The following is a 24988-nucleotide window of genomic DNA, read 5'->3' as shown; positions in this document are numbered from 1 at the left end:
TGTCTGTGATTTCGTAGTTAAATACGAGGAAGTTGCCCATTGGTTTGAGGCCCCGAAGTTTAAATGACTCACCCAGGGTCACACGGCACCTAAGTGGTCATATCTAGGAGCTGAACCCTGATGCTGAGCCTAGCACATCCTGCAGCTTCTACTCACTCTAGTCCACGGCTTCAGAAAATTCGAGAACAAAAAAGCACCCTTTGTCTAGTCGATGAGAGATGAGCCATACTCACTTCTGGGGACCTTGCTGGGATATGTCTTCTGGCAGGGCTTGTACTCATCAGGAGGGGGGAAGTCTTCTACAGAGTGAAAAGTAAACTTGGACTCAAAGTCATCTGGACCGAGAAGAAGAAAATGAGAAACGTGCTAGTTAGTGACAATCGTGCGCTTGGAATCTGTTTTTACTCCAGCAAGGAAACCCCAGGGAATGGATCCAACCCTGTTAAGCCCTTCTCTGCCTCCTCTTGCTTAAACCCAGGGTTCACACTGCAAGTGATTTAAACAGTCATTTGGGGTATAAGGGAGACAAAGGAAGGGAGGAGGAGCCGGCATCCACACATAACCACTCCCTTCAAACATGTGTCTGTGTGTGGGACATTCCAACACAAATAATTTTTAAGTGATAACATTTAAAGTTTAACTGTCTCCAACAACAACCATTTCCTGGGCAGGGATAACAGAGCTGATATGGGGCCTCCAGGCTCCAAGGTCAAAGGTAGCATCTGGCTCCTCTGAACTGCCCTGGGCAGTCCTGATAACTGGGGGCTCTTGAGTAAAGGGGGAATAAGGATCCCTTGCCCCTGCTGTCAAAGGGAACCCTAGCTTCAAAAGCAAAAACTGAGGGGGCTTCCTGAGATACCTCGGCTCTCTTGATGCAAACTGGGTCTGGAGAGGAGGGCCTCATATTTCCAAGAACCTCATCTCCTTAGAGTGGGCACAACTCCAGGCCCACTGGGCCCTAGTCCCCTAAGGTCTTTGCCTCCCCAAACTTCTCATGCACATTTTAAAGGCTGGCCTTCCTCTTTCCACAAACCCAGCTTTTCACGGTTGGTTTGTCCCAGATGATACCTCTGCTTGTACAGACGCCTCTGGAAGGCAGTTTGCTACCAGCACTGCAGAGCAGGCATGCACATTTTCATTTTCATAATTGCCTAGGGCAGTGGGAATAGAGTTGATTCCAAAAATGTCTGCTTAGTAAACCTCAGAGCCCATGTGGCATGACTCAACTTCCCAAGTTCATCAGAAGTCTAAGCCCAGCTAAGAGTGCTCGGGATGGGGGAGTTGGTGGGCTGCCTATCTGGGAGTTGGCAGGTTACCTGTGATGTGGAAGTTTCCATTCCTCAAGGGGGCTCCAGGCTGTGGTGTGCCCACCCAGGCCAGGGCCTGCTGACTTTTGCTGGACAGTTCTGTCGTGGGGGACCTTGCTGGGGGAACTGGGGGTGGATTCAGCTTCCCGCCGCCAGTCCCTGAGGAAGAAACAGATGGAGCCCTAATAGACCCGAGTGCAATATCAAACGAGCAGGGTAACAAAGGTTAAATAAATTATCCAGGGTCAAGTAGGTGTCTGAGAGCTCAGGAGTTCCTGACTCTAAGTCTGCTGCTCTATCCACTGCCTGGAAAGAACTTCAAAGAGAAGCAGATACTGCCCGTGAGCCCTGAGGAAACTCAGAGAGGAGGAGGAAGAAAGGCCTTGGGGAAGGCAGCTGGGGATGATGGAGGCAGGTCAAGTTTGGCTGGAATCCAGGGTATGTGAAGGGGACTAGAGCCAGAGAATCTTAGCTCTAAAGCCCTACATTCTCATTTCTCATTAATACGGGAAAAGATTGGAAAGGGTTAATGGGACCAGACTGTGGAGGACTTGAAATGGCTAGGCTAAGGAGTTGGTATGTCCTCATGAGTGCTATTAAAATGTTGTTTTACTCAAAAGCTTATGGAAGTGACTGTTGATAACCCAAAATAAATTAATAAGAAATAAATTTTAGAAAGTTGTTTTAAATTCAGCATGGTCCCTTCCCCATGAATACTCAATAAATATTTATTGAATTGAACCTGCCCTGAATTTTTCTTTTTCTCCCCCACCAGACTGTAAAATCCATGAGGGCAGGGAAGTGGGTCTAATAACTCTCTGGGTCTCCCACAGTCCCTGCCTACAGCATAGGACCCAATCAAGTAGCTGGAAAACCAGGAAATATCAGGAAATTGAAAGGTCAGCACGGTGTAGTAAGGGACCAGGAGGAAGATGGCACCCGCCCAGGCACCCCATGGTCTGGAGACTGTCCCATTGTATTAAATACAGGGCAAGCTCTGAGCCATGTTGGAGAGACCTTGGTGATGCGGGGGAAAGGACTCTGGCCTCAGAACCAGAAGACTCCAACACTTACTGCTACTGTCAAGTCATTTCTCTCTCACTTGCCTCATCTTTCAAATGGGGACGAACTTCCAGATCCAGGCCAAAATGAAGACAGCACTGGTCAGGAGAAGTAAGAACCTGGCCCAGGATGTGGGGGAATTTGTCAAGAAGCCTAGCAGCAGCCCAGAGACGAAAGGGCACGAAGGTACAAGAGGCCAGTGAGCTGAAGTATGTTTCCCTGAGAAGTGTATGGAGCTGGCAGAGACTCAAGTGTTGTCAGTAAAAAGATCACTGAGAATGACTGAGAAGAAAAAGAAGTGGGAACCTCTACTGATGAAACTCTGCCTTCAGGCTGCCATGGCCGCCCATTGGCAAGATGTGCCAGAACAGGCACATTGAGGCGAAAACCATGGAGACAGAGAAGATGGTGACGATTTACTGAAGACACCAGAAAGAAGCTGCTGGAAGGCCCTGGGAGGAGGTGAGGTCACGGAATTTCTGGCCAAGGAATCGAGGCAGATCTTAGAAGCGATCCTTTCGGAGTTCTCTCCCCAGGAAAAAGTGGAAACCTGACTTCTAAGCAATCCACCCTGGCCATGAACACGCGCTTCTGCCTGTACCTCACAGGTTAAGCACTGCAGAGATGCAGTGTGGTTCCCTTAAAAGTCTTCTAGATTCTTCCCTGGCTGTTCCAGGCGGCCAAAGACACCTGGAATATTTGACTAGATGTAGGCAAGTGCAGAGAGACATCTCAAGAGCAGCATCTGTTACCCTCTAACTACTGCCTTGGGCTTATTTGTTGGGAAACTGATCAGCAGGGCTCGGCCCAAGAATTTGCAAATGAGACAAACCTTTCTCTCATGGAACCAGGAGGAAAATGCTGTTTTCTGTCACGCAAGGCTACTAGCATACACTTGGCTGTATACAACTCCAGCTATGGGGATGGCTTAGAGAGGGTTCAAAAGATGGTAACAATGGTCTAGGGCTGAAATGGGCCCCGTGAGAAAAGACCAGAGGAACTGGGATGATGGAGCCTAGAGAAGACGAGACTGACGAGCTTCCTTGGAAAGCCTGCAAGGAGAGGTCGGACTTTTCCATCTGTCCTGACCACAGCACCCTAGAGGATGGGCCACTGCTGCAGCAGGAGGGGCTGAAGTCAGCCCTAAGGCCAAACTTCCTAATCCCAAAGGGTAAAAAGGCAGTGGGATTAATAATTGAAGGAGACATGGACATTTGCTACTGTTTTTTCTGAATCAGACTTGTGATTTAATTGGTTTACAGGATGCCCAGTGAGGAAATGCCTTGCTTTGAAACTTAAAGTCTAAGGGAGCTGTCTGTGACAAGTTAGTCAGCCAACTAATTACTAATGACTAATAATGGTTTATTGATTATTAATAATTTACATTACCAACAACATTCAATTATCTATTAGTTTACTTAAATGATGACTTATTAATAACATTACTAACAATATTTTATTAGTTATGAATAATTTAGTTTAACTATATTCAATTATTAATTTAACAACAAATTATTTATTTGTAGTAATTAACATAAATATTTTAAAAATAAAAATTATTTTGTTATCATGAAATTTTAAACAGATGGGACAGAAGGTCTATAATCAGGTAGTTCTGATGTGTTCTAGATCACCTTTCATTTGGTAATAAGATTAGAGGTTTTCCCCCTAGGCCTTTGTTATCTTTTCCAATTCGCATACCTGGAAAGGTATCTGAACACATTCATTCCTGTGTTCCCTCCAACATGTACCTTTTCTGGGTAGACTGTTTCCCCAAACTTGTTTCCTTTGGTACCTTTTCTTCTGTTTCTATCCAGTATTTATAAATGGTTTTAATGGTTGGTAGAGTGATATACAAAAGTTATCTCTTCTAATCCGCACAACAATAACAGTATGCTGAATTAAAGATAAGGAAACTGAGGCCCAAGAGAGTAAGTGACTTGGCCAGGGTCACACAGCTATTATCACAGGCAGGAACTGGAAAAAGTACTGCTTTGAACCTGGAAGGGGTTCAGATTCTGCCTCTGGTTCTTATTACCTGTATGACCTTGGATAAATCATTCCTGGGTCTATTTTCTCATCTAGTAAATGAAGAGATTGGACTAGATGACACTGGACAATTCCAGAATCTTTAGCAACAATGAAAAAAAAAATCTTCTGACACTGATTCAGGATATGCTGGTGAATGTTTAACAAGCAGATCTCCAAATGACTGGGGTGTGTTGGTGAATGTTTAACAACCAGCTCTCTACTCAAATATTAAATTAAGGTACCCACAGAAGGTTTTAAGTTTAATCCGCATTATTAACACTTTTCCCATCATTCACTGGACAGTCTACAAAACAAGAAATGAAGCCCTGATTTTAGTGCCTGCCGATTTCTGGGGTGCAAACGCTAACACCGAATATTTAACAACCAGCTCCTGGACCCCGTCCTGGTGGAGGTTCACTTACCTGCCCCTCTGCCAGGCCTCTTCTTCTGCACCAGTATGGTGGACTGGGAGGCTGGGGGGGTGGGTGGAAGGGGCACGGACTGCAAGCTGGCATTAGGGGACTTGCGTGGAAGCGGAGGGGCAGAATCACTGCCGCCATTGGAGCCTGGCAGGGACGTCGGGGACAAAGATGATCTGGGGAAGGGCAGGAATAGAGAGGGAGGGGTGGAGGGGGTGGAGGCGGGGAGGGGGGGATCCCGAAGGTCTGGCGGAGGAGGGCTGGGAGCAGAAGCCTCTGAAACTGGCCCAGGAAAGCCACAGGGGGGAACAAGGGGCAGAGGGGGCGGAGGAGGGGGCAGGTGCAGCGGCCCGATCGTGGGCTTCGCCGCCTTCTCGCCCTGCACAGGTGGCGGGGGAGGAGGGGGCGTTGGGGGAGGAGGTGGGGGGGCCATGGTGGGGGGAGGGGGCGGCACTATCTGGGCGGACGTTTTGGTCATCAGAGCCGGGGGGGAGACGAGGGGGGGCTTGCCAATGGCAGAGAGAACCACGGCTGGAGGGAGGGGAGGAGGAGGCGGGGGAGGGGTGGTGGGAGGAGGAGGGGCGGGCACGTTGGGGCGGGGAGGGACAGATCTGCAGAGGGCCGAGGTGTCCGATGCATTGCCCAGTCTCGGAGACGCAGGGGGGTTCAGCGGAGCGTTGATGCTCTTCGTGGGAAGCCGAGGGGACGGAGCTCTGGACCCACCACCTGGAGACCAAAGCGGCCGTCAGTGACGTCACCACGGGGCCCAGAGGAGCCCAGTGCTGGCGGGCATCCCCAGGGGCCTTCCGCCTGGCCAGGGGTAGCAAGGGGCCTGGAAAACCTTTCGGTTCCATGAGGAGGAATAAATAAGGCCTAGCTTTGTCGGAATTTTGTCCCTACTGTTGTCCTTCATCCCTCCATCTATGGGCACTAAAAAATAGAATTAATCTAAAAACTCAAGGCCAGTTTCTTCTGCTTCCCAGAAGAACCACCCTATTAATGCTGAGCATCGGATCAGGTGGCAGAAGACCTTGGTTCAGTCTGTAGTGAGAGTATGATTAAATCACTTAACACCTCATCTCTAAAATGGGCAGAATGACACTTGCCCTTATGCCTCACCCTATGATTGTGAATAAAACCCTTTATGGGCTTTACAAAAAGTGAACTTTTGTCATTCTAATTACTAAGGGACAAGCATAGTTTACGACTTTGATAAAAACCCCATTTTCCCCCTGCTGTTTCTCAACTCAAGACTTTCCACAGCATTAAGCTTTGTTCCTTCTGTTCTAATGTGTTGTAATGTTCTAAATTGGGTTCTCAGAAGGTCCAGGGCAGCCCCAAAGCCCTGGGTGATGATTGGCTGGGGAGACACTACCCGGAGCTTAGAACTCAGCCAGCTGGTGGATTTCTCTGCCTTTGTCAAAAGCAGTGAATAAAAGCATCATTAAGTATACTTGAAACAACAACTACCCCTCACAAAATTTGTGAAAAGCTTTTCTCTGCTCCCCTCCCCTCCCTTCCTTTCTCTCTTCTCCCTCCTCTTCCCATCCTTTTCTTTCTTTCCTCTTCTCCCTTCTCTTCTTCCCTTTCCCTTGCCTTCTCCCTCCTCTTCCCATCCTTTTCTTTCTTTTCTCCCCTCTCTTTCCTTCTCTCTCTTTCCCCTATAATTCTCCCTCCTCTTCCCTTCCCATCATTTTCTTTCTTTCCTCTTCTCGCTTTCCCTTGCCTTCTCCCTCCACCTCAAGAAAGCAGGATCTAAAGTCAGAGAACCCGAGTTCAAATCCCACCTGACTCAAGCAGTCATTTAACCTCCCTTGGTCTTCATGTCCTCATCTATAAAACAAGGAAGTAGGGCTATCTGGCCTCTGAGCTCCCTTCCACCTCTAGGACCCGGCGATGGAATGACGTCAGAGCTTCAATGCGCTGCTTTGCCAAGAGCCTGTTCCAGCTTTCTGCCACCAGCCCCCTTACCTGAGCCGTCCCTCTGGCCCGCTGGCCTCAGCACAGGAAAGCCACCTGCAAACAGGCCTCCCAGGGCCGGTGGGTTGCACCCTCGGGAATTCCCAGGAGCACCTCCGCTTTCTTTATTGGCTCCTTTCGAAACTGAGGGGGGAAAAGGTGGAAGATGGCACTGAGTTTGTGCATCCCATCGCTAACAAGCCTGCAGCTCATTCCCAGCAAGGGTCATTCACATGGAACTGTCTCTCTACCCATCATCCCACACTTGACTGCAAAAAACCATCTGTATGTGAGCTCCTTGAGGCCGAGGCCCATTTCAGCTTTAGGGTATCCTCAGCACTTAGCATGGTGAGGAAATGCCTCTAAATTCCAAATACCCCACAGTTCGTGGAGGTAGGTCAAGCTACAAGCCATATTCCCACCAGGTGCCTTCAGTTCCCTTCCACCTCCCCATAACCCTCTCAGGAGGAATGAAATGGCCTCAAGGAGGGGAAGGAGAGTCAGCCCTTGCCCACGGCTGGCTTGAATTCTATGTCAGAGAGATATCTGTGCTTAGAAACTACAGAAGATGAAAAAACCATGCAGTTGCAGCATGAATGAGAACCCCTGGCCAGAAATTAAAGCCAGCTCTTATCTCATGTGCCCCAAGAAATTAGGACATAGTGCCCACTGGTGGATGAATACGGCTAAGTTCTCAGAGAAGTATTTATTCATTTAAACTCCAATTTATGAGGTTGGAGGCATTCTAGTTAACTAACTGAATTTCCTAGTTAACCCAGTGGAAAAGGCAGAACGTCCTCCCTTCCTTCCTTCCTCCTTCCCTCCCTCCTTGTTGAGATTTCTAAAAATATTTGTCTCTTTCTCCACATAATTAAGAATAGGCCAATGAGCAGAATGAAATCTCTCTGATGATCTTGGAGTGAGTGTCTCAAAGTGAGCATTTCATCACTCATGAATCATTCATGCAGGAAAAAGTCCTGAAGACGTGGGTTCACATCCTGACTCTGTCCATTTACTTCCTGTGTGATTTTATGCAAGGCAGATCTCTCTGGTCCCACTTTCTTCATCTGTGAAGTGATGGGGTTGGACAAGATGGCCCCCAAGACTTCTTCCACCTCCACGTCTAGGCACTACAGAGCAACCACTGTCTTTACACGATAGTTTATCCATAGTGTAGAGATAACTAAGCTGAGTGTATATTGAGCCCAAGAGACAATGGAGGAAAAGACAAACCAACTAATAGTTAATCAAGGGTTAACTGTATCCAATTATGGTCTAGGAACAGCTGGAAGGAGCTGGCCCAACCCCTTTCTTTTTACAGTTGAGAAAAACCAAGGCTCAGTGACTTGTCCAAGGTCACACAGGAAGAGCAAATGGTTATTTGAATCCAGGTCTCCTTTGCGATTCCAAATCCAGTTGTCAGGTGTGAGCTTTAAGTTCCATGGTGAAACAGGATGTTTAAAAGTAATCTCAGTGTAGTTTGTGTGTGTGTGTGTGTGTGTGTGTGTGTGTGTGTGTGTGTGTTTTTGCTGTTGGAGAATGAGTAAGGACAATTTTATTGACAAAAACCCATTTTTTCGTTGTATAAGCATAAATTTCTTATATATAATGACTAAGATATATTATTGCTTTATAGATCTAGAGTTCAGTAAATGCTACAAATAATATTAATCTCAATATAGATTTTTTTAAGTTTTTGGAAAAAGAACAGAAGTTTTATAAATCACCTCCAACTTTTTAAAAGAAACAACAGCTTTGTCATGGGCTGACCTCTGAAGCCAGTTTGTCAAACTCATCGGCTTCATAAGGGGAGCAGCGTGTCGTTCAGGAACAATCTCTGCGCTGGGATTTGAGCCCAGGGCTCCTAATCCCCAGCTCTGCACCTGACTGGACAAGTCTCTGTACTTGGGTCTCTTTCTTGGGAAAAGGAAAGGGTTGCTCTTTGCAGAGGTCGGGGACTACCGGTGTGGAACACAGCATGCACTGTCAGATTCAGTGACTCTGCTGTTCCTCACCCGAGACACTTCCCCAGCTGGCTCCCATGTTGGGAATGCTCACCCTCCTCATCTCTGCCTCCTGGCTTCCTGAAGTCTCAGTTAAAGTCTGACCTGCAAGAAGCCTTTCCTAGACCTCCTTAATCTTACTGCCTTTCTGCTGTTGCCTACCCTCAATTTCTCCTGTCTCTGTCCTGCTTGCACATAGCTTGTTTGCACATTGTCTCTCCCATTAGACCATGAGCTTCTTGAGGGCAGGGCCACATCTCTGCCTTGGACCCTCACAGCTAAGCACAGTGCCTGGCACAGACTAGGTGCTTAATAAATGTTTGGTGACTTTCTATTATTATTATTACTTATCACAAAGGAAGGCTGAGTAAAGGAGAGGAATATATTCAGAAGTGAAGATGATGTGCACACAAAGGCCAGCTGTAAAATGAAAAATAAGCCAGAGAGTGGCCTTCTCTCGCAGCAGCCAAGGTCCCTGTCAGCTCTAACATCCTCTGAGCTCATGAGCTCACCGCCCCTTGGCCTCAGGGGGCTGGCACATGTTTCTCTTAACTCCTGAGAGACCTGGTCAGGAGGCCTGGCGCACACTTACTTTCGATCTGGGGGGCGCTTCGGTCATTGATCTGAGTGACTTTCCTTAAGCGAGTCCCTTGCTGAATATCTGCCAACAGTGCACTCCGACCTTGGGGCGCGTCCTTCTTCAGTCTGGGGGCCTCTGCGCTTGGCTGTGTAAGAGAAGGAGGAAAAGCCATCTCACTGACACTAGCTGCTGACCACAAAGAAACGTCTCTCCCAATTAGAAAGCCTCTCAGTTGTTGAAGGCAGGAGTCTTGGCAGCCAGGCTGAAACGGAAGCAAGGTCAAGAGTGGGGGGGGGACGACTGGGCAGCAAAGGGGGAGCCAGGGAAAAGCTCCAGGCCCCTGAGGACGGCTGGTGAAATGCATCTCCCCCCTCTGAAACGAGCCTGTCACAACCTGCAAGGCTTCTGCAGAGATCAATACAAACCACAGACATACACAGCACCTGAAGGTCTGCAGAGAACATTATACACCTCACATCATTTGTTCCTCATTACAGCCCAAGAAAGAAGACGATCTCCATTCTACAGATGAGGAGACTGAGGCACAGATTGTGACTTGCCTATGTTCTCATGGTCAGTACATTTTAGAGGAAGATTCAAATCCAGGTCTTCCTGATTCCAAGAAAGGAAGCTAAGTGATGCAGTGGATAGACCACTAAACCCAGAGTCAGGAAGGCCTGAGTTCAAATCCTTCCTCATACTCTGGGCAACTCACTTAACTTTGATTCTCCCTTGGTGAGAGGCAGGCTAAGGGCAGGGGGCAGCTCTCCAGCCCAAAGTCTGTGCTATTCCCTCATCTACCAGGAAGGGATTTCTTACCATTCCTGCATGCCAGCTGTGAAAAGGTCTGCATGGGGACCCGAGTCACAAGCAGTGGGACCCCACATGGGAAACACTCCCTCTTGGGAGGACTGGGATGGGTTTTGTTGTAAGCCTAGATGGAGGTCCTTGGGTTTGCTACTGCAGCCTTGATGCCAGTAGTATAGGAGGTACTAAGTGAGTTCAGGGTCACTGAGCATCATTTCAGGGGTTTGAGGTTTTTCTAAAATCCTTCTTTTGGATTCTGGGTGCCCTAGACCACGGAAACAGCTGAAGCTGCTTTATCTTTGGTGCATAATTTCTGTTTTGGAGAGGTTTGAGAAATTGTAAGGATCAGAGAAAATGTCTAGTCCTCCATCTTGTTGCCCATGTGCCTTGGAAGCCTTTATCTATAACTATTAACTATTATTGCTATCTTTTGAGCAACTATTGGGCTTATTTAGAATATTTCCTCTACCCCCAAAGTACATTTTAAATCTATTTTCCATTTCTTACCAAAGTACCTCTCTGGCTTTATTATTTAAGCTTTGTTCCAAGATGGTGGTACCTCCTACTGTCAACACTGATCATAGCACCTTGTATATGCCCTCAATATCTACGTTTCCATTTCAAATATCCATTGATGTAGCCTTCCCAAGCCACTGAGATCTGTTAGTACAGTGTTCCCAGGCCATCGAGAGATTACATTTTAAGACACATATGTTTGCGTGATGTAATACAGCCTGTTAAGCCTAAATTTCAGGTGCCCTTTTCTTGTCTTTCCTTGCATTCCTCTATTCAGCCCCATATCTTCTGGATAAGCCAGGCACATTGGCCTCATAATTTTCCCACCAGAGGGCTCCCTAACACGATATTAAATATAGCATCTCATATTCTTCTTGTGAAGTTAAAAACGTGGTAACAGCCTCATGATAGACGGGGCCACATCTCCAATTTGTATAAAGCTTAGTTATGGTGTAAAAGGTCATCCAAGGACAGATTCATTCACACACTACAGGTCGTGTTAGATAAGGACCGTGCTTTCCACAATCCTTTTAACATTTGCAAATAATAATTCCACCACAATTTAGTTTCTTCAAATTCTCTACCAGCTTAAGAAGTCTGGGCTATGATAGTCCGCCTATTTGTCCAAGTTACCCCAAAACGGGCCTTCCCAATACCCTCAGCTCCTGTTACTGTTCTAGGTTTAGCCTGGTGATGGGTCATTTAAAAAACCAAGGAGATTTCATAAAGGCCAATTTTTTTTTTAATGAGATGATAAGGATAGCAGGAACTTGTCTTTCCAGGGTATTTTAAGGCCTTTACAAAGAACCCTGTGAGGCAGGGAGGTGTGCTATTTTTTTTTAAGGCAACTGCGGTTAAGTGACTTGCCCAGGGTCACACAGCTAGTAAGTTATCAAGTGTTTGGTCTGAGGCGGGATTTGAACTCAGGTACTCCTGACTTCAGGGCCTGTGCTATATCCACTGTGCCACCTAGCTGCCCCCACGGTGTGCCATTTTTCAAAGGAAGTGAGGAGGCAGGTTCAGAAAAGTGAAGGGATTTGCTTAAGGCAGTGAGTGTCAGCACTAGGAAGCCGGGGCTCTCCCAGCACGCTCATCTACTTAGAGGAATCTCAGCTGCGGATGAGTTTGACCAAAATCTCTGTGGTCCTCTGTGGGGCCTTCCCGCATCCCTGTCCTGGCTAGCTTACATAAATAAGAATGAAAGAGAGCGCTTGCTTGGAGAAGCCAGCAGTTTCTTATCCCTGGACCACTTCCAGAGAAGATCTTGGGAAGAAGAAAACACAGGTCCAAGGCCTGACAACCGGAACTGCAGGAATCCCTGAAGGGTGGGGATATTCTGGAGTCCACAGATTCCCTGTGGAAGCTGGGAAGCTTTGTTTGGGACAATTCTCCTGTTAACAGATGAGCCCTCAGTCTTCACGCTCTAGCCTGAAGTCCCCATTAGACACCGTCTTAAGCCAACAAACCTACTGATATTGTTTGCAAACACTTACAGACCTGGCCTCCTTCAAGCCTCTCAAGACCCTATGAAGGAGGGGCCATTTTTATGCCCATTTTCTAAAAGAGGAAGCCAGAACTCAAAGGCTCCTTGGCTAGAATTGCCCCCACCCTCCCTACTCAGGGCTAGAAGTGGGATCTGAAGCCAGGGCTTCAGACCTCTAAGACTGGCACGCTTTCTAATCCATCATCAGCTTCACTACAAGTGAAATGTCCTGTCTCACCACCTCCTGGCCATCTCCAAGTACACCACGTGATTTCTGGCATCATTCCCAACTCCCCTCCTTGGGAACCTTGGATTCTGACCTTGGCACTCCAGGCTCAGATAAGTGAGGCCCAGCCTTATCTTGCCACAGGTAGGCTCTACACTGTGTTCATACTTTTCAGCAGTGTCCACACCATGCTAGGTGGATGGCTATCTTTTGTCTTTCCCCATTAGAATGTAAGCTCCCAGGGACAGGGACTGTCTTTATATTTGTATCCTAGTGCTTAGCACATAGCAAATGCTGAATAAACTCTCTCTCTTTCTCTCCTCTCTCTCTCCTTCCCTCTGTCTGTCTCTCTCCTCTTTCTGTCTCCCTCTCTTCTGTCTCTCCCCCTACCGTCTCTCTCCCTCTCCTTCCTTCTCTGTCTCTTTTGCTCCTCTCTCTCTCCTTCCCTCTGTCTGTCTCTCCTCTGTCTCTCCCCTTACTGTCTCTCTCCCTCACTTTCCCTCTGTCTCTTTCTTTTCCCTCTGTCTCTTTGTATCTCCTCTGTTTCTTCCTCTTTCTCTCCCCATTCTGTCTCTCTTCTCTCCCCCTCTTTCTCTGCCTCTTGCCTTCCCACCCATCCATCCTGAATGACTACTTGAACTAGCTGCTGTGGACGGAATTCCTGTAACACATTGGGTTCAGACCAGATCACCTCTGAGAGGTCTTCTAACTTAGAGATTACAATCAAGGGAGAACTCTAATAATTACAACCGGCCTTTAAATAAATAACACTCTGAAGTTTGTAATGCACTTTATGTATATTATCTCATTGAGCTTCACAACAACCCTATGAGGTTAGATACTACAGTTACCATCACTATTTGACAGATGAGGGAACAGGCAAGCAGAGGTTAGGCGACCTGCCCAGGGTCACACAGGTAGTACATTTCTGAGGCCAGATTTGAACTCAGGTCTTCCTGCCTCCCACCTGATTCTATGACTCTGTGGCCAAGGAGAACTCAACACCACTTTTTCCTTCTGTATTTACATTAATTCTATGGAAGATGCACATAGAGAAAAATGCCTGTGCTATGGAGCTGGCAGCTGCTTTTTTTGGTATAACCATGATCAGGCCTCACCGTCGCTTTGCTGGGCTCCATCATGAAGCAGACTGAGCTGGCTGCAGGCTCAGAGCTGGGTCTCCCAAGCCTTTTAGCTGGTGCCCAGGAGCAGAGCATGTGTATGAGCACAGGGCCAGGGGCACCAGGCCTGAAATCTCAGGGGGCCAAAAAGAAATAAAAATAGAAAGAGGGGACTAAATGCAGCCCTTGTGTCAACACCTCTGGGCAGTGGAGGCTGCTGGCTGCCAATGCCCGGACAGGGGTAAGTGTTGGAAAGGCACAGAGAGGCACTGGGGGCGGGGCAGGGCCTCAGATGTTTGACAGACTGGGTGGCTGAGAGCCTTTGGAACACACCATTGTGTTCCAAACTCTTCTTTTCTTTTTTGGGGGAGGGGAAGAGGGAAGAGTAGGAGTCGGGGGAGGCTGGGTTCTTCAAAGAGCCCTGCACTGGGACCACAGACTCTGAAGTGCCGGCCATTCACAAGGCACTGGTCTTCCAGGCCCACGTTATCATCATGGCATCATGTAGGGCTGGAAGCGTCACTGTGTCCAATGCCTCCATTTTACAGATGAGACCCAGAGAGAAGTTCACAAGGTCATTTAAGCTAGGATTTGAACCCAGGTCTTCTGATTCCAAATCTAATCCCCCTTCCGCCATGTTATGATGCCCATTGACAGAATCAGAGCTTGAAGGGACTTTAGAGAGTAATGAGACCTTTGTTTTACAGGGGAGTAAACTAAGGCTAACACTGGAGAAATGACTTACTCAAGATCACACAGCCAAGCGAGGCAGAGGCAGGATTTGAACCCTTGTCCTTGGGCTCCAGGACACCTAGATGGCGCCATAGTGCACAGAGCATGGGCCTGGCATCATGAAGACTCATCTTCCAGAGTTCAAATCTGGCCTCAGATGCTTACTCTGCATGACCCTGGGCAAGTCACTTAACCCTATTTGCCTCAGTTTCCTCATCTATAAAATGAGCTGGAGAAGGAAATGGCAGACCAGTCCAATCTCTCTGCCAAGAAAACCCCAAATGGGGTCATGACTGAACAACAATCTTCCAATCCAGCCCTCTTCCTGTGGCATCAGGCTGTCACCCAGTGCCATGTCCACACATGACCTCAGCTGACCCTGCCTCCTCCAAACTTTGCATCAGACATTTCCCGTCAGGGTTCTTCCTAGTTCAGGACTCGTTCACACAAGCAGGGAGGCGATGGAGGCAGCAATCAGCCTGAAGCTGTGGTGGTGCTTGTGTGGAGGGAAAGAGGAGAGGTTGTGTTAGGTGAGGACAGAAGGATGAGAAAACACATTCCCTGAGAAGTCCCTGCCACCCCCAGCAAGCTCAGCAGAATGCCCAGACTTTCTTTTAATGCTGTGGACATTTTTTTTTTTGGTGTGTTAGGACCTGAATTCCTGATGGTTCATTTTGGAAATTCCAAATACACAATTAAAACTGAGAATCAATGAATTTAAAATAATTAAACAAAACAGAGAATTCCTGGCTTCACATGGGGTCTGGAATGCATTCCCTTCCTTCACTCAAAAGAATTCTCAGAGGCAGCCAGGTGGCTCAGTGGATAGAGAACCAGCTTTGGAGTCTGGAGGACCTGAGTTCAAATCCAATCTCAGGCACTTGACACTTACTAGCTGTGCAACCCGGGGCAAGTCACTTAACCCCAATTGCCTAAAAATGAAAGAAAAAAAAAACATTCTCAGCTTCCTTCAAAGCATGGCTGGAGACCTGTGTGGCCCCTCCTGCTGTTGACATTCCCTCCATCTCGAAATTACTTTGAGCAACTCTGCCCATATGCGGTAGCCAGTTATTCGTGCTCACTGCTGAGACTCGGCAGGGAACTCTGTTCAGAGCCCTCTGACGGCCCCAAGCCGAGGGTCTCAAATCCAGCTCCTCACCTCCCTCCCTCAGGTGGCAAACTGCTTTTCCGGCATGGCCAGCATCTAAAACTCTCTCCTTTGCTTATGTGTCTGCAAGCTGAGGGACTGCCTGCTGTCAGGCTGGAGCTACCGGGATGTAAAAGCAGCCTGACCAGGTCATGCAAACTGGAGAAGACGCAAATACGTGGGGGAGAGAACAAATAAGTGGGCTGGATTTGTGGTCAAAAGGACCTGGGTTCAAATCCCGGCTCGCCTACTTCATATGTATGTCACCTTAGGCGAGTCATTAACCTGTGTGGGACTCAGTTTCCTCATCTGTTAAATAAAAAGGCTGGACAATTATACACCAGCTCCAGTCCTATAACCCTACTTTGAAAGCGATTCCATAGAACTTTTGTAGAATTGTTTTCTTTTTGGAAAAACGACCAGGGCAAATGATTCCTTGTGTTTCCCCTACCCTCAGCTGCAGTGGTAAAAGTAATGAACACAATCAACCAACAAACATTTATTGAGCACCTACTGTGTGCCAGGTGCTGGAAATTCTAGGTAATAAAATCCGATCTAACCAGCATTTATTAAATATGCCAGACCCTGTACAAGCTGCTCAGGCTCCTAGGTAATAGAACACCACTCAGAAAGCATCGATGAAACACCCATGACGTGCCGGGCACTATGTTATGTGCTGGGGATTCTAGCTAACAGATTCAATCTCACGAGCATTAATTAAGCATCTACTGTATGTCAGGTACTATATTAAGTGCTAGGGAATCTAAGCAATAGAATCCAATCTAACCAGCATTTATTAAGTGCCTACAGACCCTATGCCAGGTACTAGGGATGCAAAACACAGTAGTCTTCATTCTATCTGATTTTTACCTTGGAACCGTGCCTAGAGTCAGACTCAGAAGATTGGGATGAGTCCCTGACCCCTAGTACCTACTGGACTCTGGACCTCAGTTTCCTTAGATCTGAAAGCCTGTGCTTACTGCTACACAGGACAGCTGGGAGGATCTGATGAGATCCCAGGTGCACTGGGTGTCAGCTCCCCAGGCTGCGCCTCTTGGGGGGTGTCAAGGTCCTGCTTCACAAGCAGCTTCTAAGCCAGCCACGGGAGGAGCCCCATTTGTCTCCTGTCCCTTGCTCCCCGACTCTGATCGGGGCAGGCTTTGGTCTGTGGTCAAGTAAATGGGGGTTATTTCCTTTTTACTGTCATTACTGCTTTTTGGAGTTTTAAAAATCAAACTCAGCAGCAGAGCCACACCCCTTGGCCAGTGTTTCCTCAACACCACCTCTCACCCACATTGTTTCTGCCCCAGGTGAAAGGTCTGTAGGTCAGATGCATTCTTTATTTTTCTTCTTCTAGTCTTTACAGTACCGGCACTTAACACAATGTCTAGCGCACACAGTAGGCATTTTATAAATGTTTATGGATTTCACTGGTACCTAACACAATACCTAGCACACAGAAGGCACTTCATAAATGTTTATTGTTTGCACCGACACCTAACACATTGCCTAGCACACAGCAGGCACTTCATAAATGTTTATTGATTGACTGAATGACCTCCTAAGAAATGCTCAGGTCTCCACACAAGCCACAATAATCAGAACCTAGCAAATTCCCCTTTGGACCTTGATCAGTCCCGAGACAAATCATCTAGTGAGGGAGAGAAGGTGTGGTACCACGGCTAGGACTCAGAGTGAGGGGGCTTTGGGATGAACCCTGTCTCAGTCACTTATTAACGGTATGGCCCTGGGGAGGGAATCACTTTCCACCTTCCCAGTTTCCTTTCCTCAGCTGTAAAGGAGGGAGGGGCCTGGCTTGGAGACTCTTCTGGCTAGAAGTCCTCTGACCTTGTAAACAAGGACAGGTCACAAGCAGGAAAGGTAGGTGGAGGGAAATAAAGCCCCAGGACTCTGGTGCCCTTCAAGAGATGGTGGAACAGAGCAGTCACACAAAACAGATTCTTACAAAGGGCTTCCAGTCCCCAAAGATGTGCCTCCTGCATCTGCAAACCAAAGCGGCTGGCTGCCAAAGAAGACTGAACAGCCCCCTCTCCAAGGCCATTTTGTCTAACTGCAAGCCTGATTCTGACAGTCTGGCAGGACCAACATGTATCATCATGGCTGCCCCCAAATCAAAACAAATCACTGCTTTCATTGTCTTTAACGACCGCTAAAAACGTCTTTATGGACATTTTATGGAAATGAAGAGGAAGGGGACCCAGGGTTGCTGAAATGGAACCAGTTCCCAGTGGATGAAAAGTGAGAGCAGAAGAAATTTTGCTTCTTAGCTCTCGGCTCACGACTGTCTTTTTGCCTCTTTTTTTTTTTAAATTTTGTTTTAGCCAGTAGTTTATATGTTGACAGAACTTCCTCTACCAATACAGATAAAGCCTGCTCTGCAATTTATAGAGATTGTCTAGGGCTGTGAGGGATTAAGTGACTTCCCCAGAGCCACACAGCTGACAAATATCAGAGATGGGATTCGAACCCACAGCTTTCTGATCGAATAGCTCTTCCCACCCTGCACCACGAACTTGGCCTAAATCAGGTACCACGTTGTATGGTTGGGTTCCATTGTTTTCATGGGCCTATGTCTTATCTCAGGGCAGAAATCTGTGCCTCCTTACCCGAGGAGGTGCCTTGCACAGAGAGGCCCAGGGTAAATATTTACTTATTGATGTCATGGTACTTGAGGGTTTTCACAGTTAATGGTCGAACCTGTAGTTAAAAATAGCTGTCATTCTTTCTCAAGTCTGTCATGAATGCTCTCAAATGGAGTCATTCAGCAAGACTTCCTGTGGCTATCAAGGTCTGAGCAGGGTCAGCAAGACCCAGAAAAAAAATGGGAAGAGTGTGGACAAAACCACAGCAAGGTCCATTCCCCTGGCAGGTTTCTGTGCATGTCAGGTCCTCAATAAACTTCTGTGGCTCCCTATTGATCCTAGGATCGATATGGATCAATGCAGATGCCTCTTGGCATTCAGAGCTGCAGAATCGGGCTCCGAATGACCTTTCCAGCCTCATCACACAACACCCTTTGGTGCATCCTTGGATATCGCTCAGTGAGTCTTCTGGCTGTCGTCCACCCATGACCCTCTCCTCCCCCATCTCTCTCTCTCTCTCTCTCTCTCTCTCTCTCTCTCTCTCTCTCTCTCTCTCTCTCTCTCTCTCTCTCTCTCCCCTTCTGTCTGTCTGTCTTCCCCCCCTATCTCTCTCTCTCTCTCCCCCTTCTGTCTGTCTGTCTGTCTCCCCCCCATCTCTCTCTCTCTCTCCCCCTTCTGTCTGTCTGTCTGTCTCCTCCCCATCTCTCTCTCTCTCTCCCCCTTCTGTCTGTCTGTCTGTCTCCCCCCCATCTCTCTCTCTCTCTCCCCCTTCTGTCTGTCTGTCTGTCTCCCCCCCTCTCTCTCTCTCTCCCCTCCCTCTCTCTGTCCCTCTCTCACTTTTACCTCCTACACTTAGGACAGTGCCTGGCACACAGTAGGTGCTAATAAATGTTTGTGGCCCCTGAGCACCTAGGAGCTCTCAGGCACCACGGCCCCCTGACCAAGTGGGGGTGTTGCTGTCCCAGGTAAAGAGAACCCCAACCCACCGAGGGGAAAGAAAGTGTTTGCTCTATGTCCAGGGAAAGGTGGAAAGTAGAGCTGGAACTTTTTGGATATACCTGAGTTCTGCTTCTGTAGGAGCATGGAGCTCGTGACTCCCCTAATTCCTTGTAAGGAAGGACCTTTGCTCTCTGCTCACCTCAGACCTGCCCACCTGCCTCTGGATCTCCCCATCGCTCACTCATGGGATGCAGCATGGTCCATAGGGAAGGACACTAGCTCCAGGTGCAGAGGACCTGGATTCAAATCCCACTTCTGCCACTGGCTACATGGAACAAGCGAGCCCACTACCTCAGCCTTGGCACCGCTTCGCCCACTGCATAGTTCTTTGCGCCGCACTCACCCGCGACTCCTACTCCAGCCTAGCTGCCTGCCATGGGCAGCAACAGTGACGGGAATGACAATGCCACCTTAATGGGGTGCACCAAATTCTGGGGAGCACCACTCTTCCTTGGCCAACCTCCCCCCATACACACTCAGGAGGCGGGCACTTAGCAGGTCATAAGCCGGCGGGATTTTGCTGAGAAAAGTACCCAAGGCAAACTGAGGCTGTTCTAGAATCTCAGTGAAGGACATTTGTAATGGCTTCAAGACCTCCAAGGGAGCAAGACCCACCCACTGTGGAGGCAGAGCCTCTGATTTCTGGATACCTCAAAGGACATCACCAATTACTGAGGTTCCCTATTCTTCTCAAAGAGGCCGGATGGCAGAGAACTGGACTGGGAGCGGCCAGATAGCCTGGGTTCAAGTCCTTAGAAAACTTCTCAGTTGTCAAAGTGCTTCCATTCTCTGGGCCTCAGTTTCCTCACTTGCAAAAGGAAGGGCTTGGACTGCGAGGTCCTTCTCTGCTCTCAAGCTTAAGGTCCTCTATTAATTCATGGCTCTGAAATTCATTTGAGATCTTCAGAATAGCATTATCTGGACATCAAGAAAAACAGCTGAAAGAATACTCCCAGATTCAAAAGGAGATGATCTCTCAGGGGCCCTCCGGAGGAGACAAACCTCATTCTCAACACAGTTGTTTCTGGTTTTGGTTTTAATTAAAACTACCACCACCGGGGGCATGACCACAAAGGGTGCAGTGCCAGGCGCTCCATCCATAGGCTCAGGGCACCTTGTATGATCTGCTTGAATGAGAAATTTTATAAACATGAACCAGCAAGGTACAGCCCCATGACCAGACCAAAAGCAAATGTGCTGTCCTTGGGACCAAGCGGGTACAAGACACAGGAATATGCTTCCAAATTCTGACGTGCTGAAGCAAAAACCAAATCTGGATTTCCTACGCCCCCTACTATGTGCCAGGTTAAAAGTTAACCGGTTGCTGGCCTGGTTACTGTTCAACAAAACATTACGGACCTGCTATGTGTAAGGCACTGGAGATCTGAAGTAACAACCCAGTTCCTGCCCTCAAAAAGCTTATCTTCCACTGGGGCCAGGAGTGGGAAGAAGCTGTCTTATTATAGCCACAGAAGAAGGGGGAGAACCCTCCACCTTGGTTTTTCCAGTTATGTTAAATGGTGAGGGCAGAGCTACAACTTCTCCTGTTGGTTCTGTCAGACCCTTGGCCTCCTTAATCTTGACCTTGGTAACACCACGGTCATCCTTCCTAGGTCTAGATCCTTCTATGGTTACCATCATAGCAACACAGTTGTGACAGGTAACTGCTGGGCCCCACGGCAGAGGAGGAGTGCCCAGCACAATATTCAATCAGTATTCAAATTCTCCCCAAAACCTTTTCTGGTCATCCCTTTCTTGGAAGTTCTGATACCCCAATCAAATCACTGAGGAGAGGAGAAACTAGACGGAGGCATAGAAGAGGCCAGGTTGTGCCTTGGGGTACCGAAAGCTAGAACATTTCATGGGATACCAAACTCCCGGACCAAGAGACCTCAGAATTCCAACCTCCTGATTTTACAGATGAAGAAACTGGCCCCAAGAAGTTAATGACATGATTAAGATCTCTGACGTCAGAAGACCAGGTTAAACCCTACCTCTGACACTTACTATCTTTGTAATCATGAAAGAATCACTTTAGCTTGCGTGGGGCTGAGCCTCATCTGAAGATAAAGGGGCTGGACTAGATGCCTTCCGAGGTCCTTCCGGCTTGGCCTCTACGATCTTATGATAAACCAATTCACCCCAGCCTTGATTTCCTCATCTGTAAAATAACGCTGATAGTACATGTATAGCCCATATTAGATCGGGGAGGGGAGGAGGAAAATTTAGAACTCAAAATCTTATAAAAGCAAATGCTGAAAACTAAAAATAATAATTAATAAAGATGATGATAACACCTACCTCACAGGTCATTACAAACTTCAAATGAGACACAGTATGTGAAGTGTTTTAATGTAAAGTCAAAAAGCATTTATTAAGCACCTATTCTGTGCCAGGCACCTGCTGAGCACCAGAACTAGGGTGGCACTGAGGATGGGCTCTCATACATACTTTGCATTTACTTAACAGAAGATAAGCTCCTTGTAGGCAGGGCATTTTTTCATTTTTGTCTTTATATCCCCAACACCTAGCGCATAGTAGGAGCTTTATAAGTGATTGTTGAAATGAGCTGAGAAGCTGAGTGGAACAGAAGTGAAGCAATCAGTCCAAGGTTATGCACCAGACTCAGAGGAGAGACAGAAGCGAGCAGAGTGCAGAGGCGGCCCTGAAGGCTGATCCCCTAACACCGGGCTGCTTTTTCCCCATCTTCCCTAACACACTACGTGCCAAAGTACAGAAGGTTAAGGGCCGGGCTGTACTTTACATGTGTAAAGTTTACTGGCTCTCCCAAAGCTATCATTTTATGGCTAGGCTTATCTAGGGAGGAACCTTGGCTCCAAACCATTCTTCCAAGGAAAGATAAACCACCATGCATTGAATGCCGAGGGGTTGGGGGCCTTTCCAGCATAATTAATTAACTTTGGTGATTAGGAACTGGAGGAGAATGAGGAAAGTAAGACTTTGAAGATACACAATGCCTCTAGGAGAGCTACAGAAGGTAGTGCTATCTGCACCTCTGTAACTTTGCACAAAAAGTTTCCCATGCCTGGAACACGTCCCCTCCATATTTCAAGGGATACCTCCTATGGAAAGCCTCTCTTAATTTCTCTATTTATTAGGGCTTACTCCATACTCAACTTATCAGGTGTACACTTACCTGGGTAAATTACATTTCCTCCTCCCTCCCCCAATGGGAATATAAGTTACTTGAGAGCAGAATCATTTTCACTTTTCATTTCTGTATCTCTAGTGCTTGGCACAGAAGAGTCTCAGTAAAATGCTGTTGAATTAAACTGATTTCTCACTTCTGGAAACAAGAGAAGACTGAACTGTGATGTCCATCTACCCATCCATCCATCCATCCACCCATCATATATACACACATACATGTACACATGCATGTCCAATATACCCTTATGCTTCTCAGACACACTTTGCTCTAGAATGACCCTGAAGAAGCCCACCTATAGGAAAAACTTGGACACCAGGAGCAGATCTCACAACTCTGATAAAACAGTGAGGTGAGATCCAGCACTGGCCTTGGACCTAGTGAGATGTGGGTTCCAATCATACCTTGGACAATTCCTAGTTGTATGGCAATTGGTCAGCCAAATCGTACACATCAACATCCCGTTTCCTCATCTGCAAAATGGGAATAACAACACCCTTAGGCCCTGCCTCACTGGGCGGCTGTGTGCGCCAATAAGATAAAAATGTAAAGTGGTCTGCACACCTTACGATGCTTCCAGGTTTGCAAAGAGCTTACATACATACGTGACTTTTGAGTTGTATCACAATCCTGGTACAAGTGGGGCCTCAATCACCGTGGATTTTTGCTTCAGCCCATCAGAATCTGGAAGCTTATTCCTGCTATGCACCCCTTGGGGCCAGAGACAGCTGGGTTTTTTTTCACCTAGGTATGTGGTTGTTACCTTGCTGACTGGCCGTGAGAGACGAAGTGATTTGCCCAAGGTGAGGGAGCTGGCTTTGAATGTAGGTCCCCTGGATTCCCAATCCATCACTCTTTCCCCTCCTCTGCTGGGCCTTCTGGTCAACTCTCTCTACTGCTACTGAACTTGTGACAACCTGTCCTTCACTCTGACCTTCAAACACGTTCCACCAAGGTATTAAAACTTCCCAGCCTCCCTCTCTGTATTCCTTCCTTTCCCCTCCCCAGCAGGCCCCAAAGTTCCCATTCCTTCACTTTACCCAAGGGCCCTCGCTCCTTCCCTCTTGGAGGGATTTCCTTCTCAATGCCAACCTTTCCGCCACTTTTAAATAGGAACTAGACAAAAGCCGTACAGAAGGGTGCCTTGTCATTACGCCGATTAGCCAGAAACATGGAAAAGCCTGCTCTCCTCCGGCATCACTGTCAAAGAGAACAGCCCTGTCGAGACTTGGCTTCTGGGGTGCCTGGGCAGGTAAGAAGCCAGAAAAAGAATGTGCCACCCCCATGAAAGTCCCAGTGCTATGATCAGCCCCTTTCTCTTAGAGAAGCTGACCAAGAAAGGAGAAAAAAATCAGAATAATTGCAAAAGCCCACTGAGCTCACTTAAATAATTATTAACCCCCATCGCAAGTTTAATGACCTAGAACACACCAGAAGCCAGAAGCTTCTCTTCTCACAGCATGGGGGAGAGACCACATGGGGACAGCATGAGGGTTTTGGCCTCTTCCCTCTCACTGTGGGGTCTTCATAAGCTTCAAAACCAGGAGGCGCCCCATCATCTTCTGGCACTACCTCCTCTGCTCACCACCCGATGAGAGCCTTCAGCCAGAGACCTAGTTAGCAGCAAACTTCTCCAAGTCTTTTTTGGGAGGATGGAATCCAATAATTGAATGCTAAAAGGCACTGGGAGTGGGGGGGGGAAGAGAGCACAGGCCAAAGGGAGAGTTCCCCCATATCTGAGAGGCCTTGTCCTGCAGAAGGCTCAGAGAGTGATTGCACCAGGCAGGGTGATCTCCTTAGGGCAGAGACTCTGCCAAGTGCTGCCCTGAGCATGGCTGACTAGAGTCACCCTGGCAATGCAGCCTTTTTATCTCAGCTAAGCAGGCTTTGTTCCCCAGTCTGATGAAACAGGACACTAGCCAACAAGAAGGGGGAAGTCACCACAGTGGACCACGAGGACCCAGCAAGACCTGCTCCACAGCAGGACAATGTCTCACGCTCCTGGAAAAAGGCACAGCCTACATTTGTGTCTAATGCTCTCCTCCACCCCAAACCCCAGGATTCAGGGCGATTTCTCAGCTGGGGGTGATAGCAGGGGTAGAACAGAGCTGCCCTAGTCCCTGGAGAAATCAGAGACAGATTGTGTGAAACCGACACACACACACACACACACACACACACACACACACACACACAATTATTGTACCAGCTTGGGACTGTCTTACCTCTGACATAGACAGGCTGGGTGACCTTGGGCAAGTCACCTTCTCAGAGCCCTACGTAACTAAGACTCCAAAGTCTGCCTCAGTAGAGGGGCTTTCCTACTCTGGGAGTTCCTTGTGCCAGTGATGTCACCTGGCCCTACTCCTGCCCCAGCATTCTCCCCCTGAACACAAACCTCCCTGGGTCAATATTTCCAAAAGGCCAGCTCCAAGCAAGGAATACTAAACACAGCATATGGACTTTGAATGCCCAACTCATGCCAGAAATGCCACCAGGCCAGGTCTCCTTGATTTGACCGTGGCCTGACCTTCAGAACCCACAGGCCACAGAGAGGCTGAGCATCCCTTCAACACTCTCACTGCTTAAAATATGCCAGAATTTAACAGCAGCTGAGAAAACAAGCCTCCTTTTAAATGCTTCACATGTTTTCTTCAGCAATGACTTAGCTGGAGTCAACACTGTGGAAAACACCATGTCCTACCCGCACTTAGTCTTCCTTTCTGTGGGCAGGATGTTTTAGAGAAAGTACTGTGTGGCATAGCCTGCTCTGGGTCATAATGAAGCCCACTGGAATGAAGACCTACTGGCTTCCATCACAACT

At 47.8% G+C, this 24988-nt stretch overlaps 1 protein-coding gene across 1 annotated transcript in view; it reads right to left on the bottom strand.

The window, feature by feature from the left end:
- Nucleotides 1-24988, bottom strand: part of WIPF3 (WAS/WASL interacting protein family member 3) — a 73698-nt gene that overhangs the window by 11427 nt on the left and 37283 nt on the right. Inside the window, 7 exon segments of the mRNA XM_078151104.1 lie at nt 234-335; nt 1317-1466; nt 4823-5002; nt 5005-5054; nt 5056-5545; nt 6791-6922; nt 9374-9506. Coding sequence (XP_078007230.1) covers nt 234-335; nt 1317-1466; nt 4823-5002; nt 5005-5054; nt 5056-5545; nt 6791-6922; nt 9374-9506 — 1237 coding nt within the window.

This window comes from Phascolarctos cinereus, unplaced genomic scaffold (assembly GCF_003287225.1).
Source record: "Phascolarctos cinereus isolate Bilbo 61053 unplaced genomic scaffold, phaCin_HiC Scaffold_1;HRSCAF=81, whole genome shotgun sequence".
Lineage (NCBI taxonomy): Eukaryota > Metazoa > Chordata > Mammalia > Diprotodontia > Phascolarctidae > Phascolarctos > Phascolarctos cinereus.
Note: the sequence above shows the minus strand (reverse complement) of the source record. Positions and strands in the feature narration are given on the sequence as shown.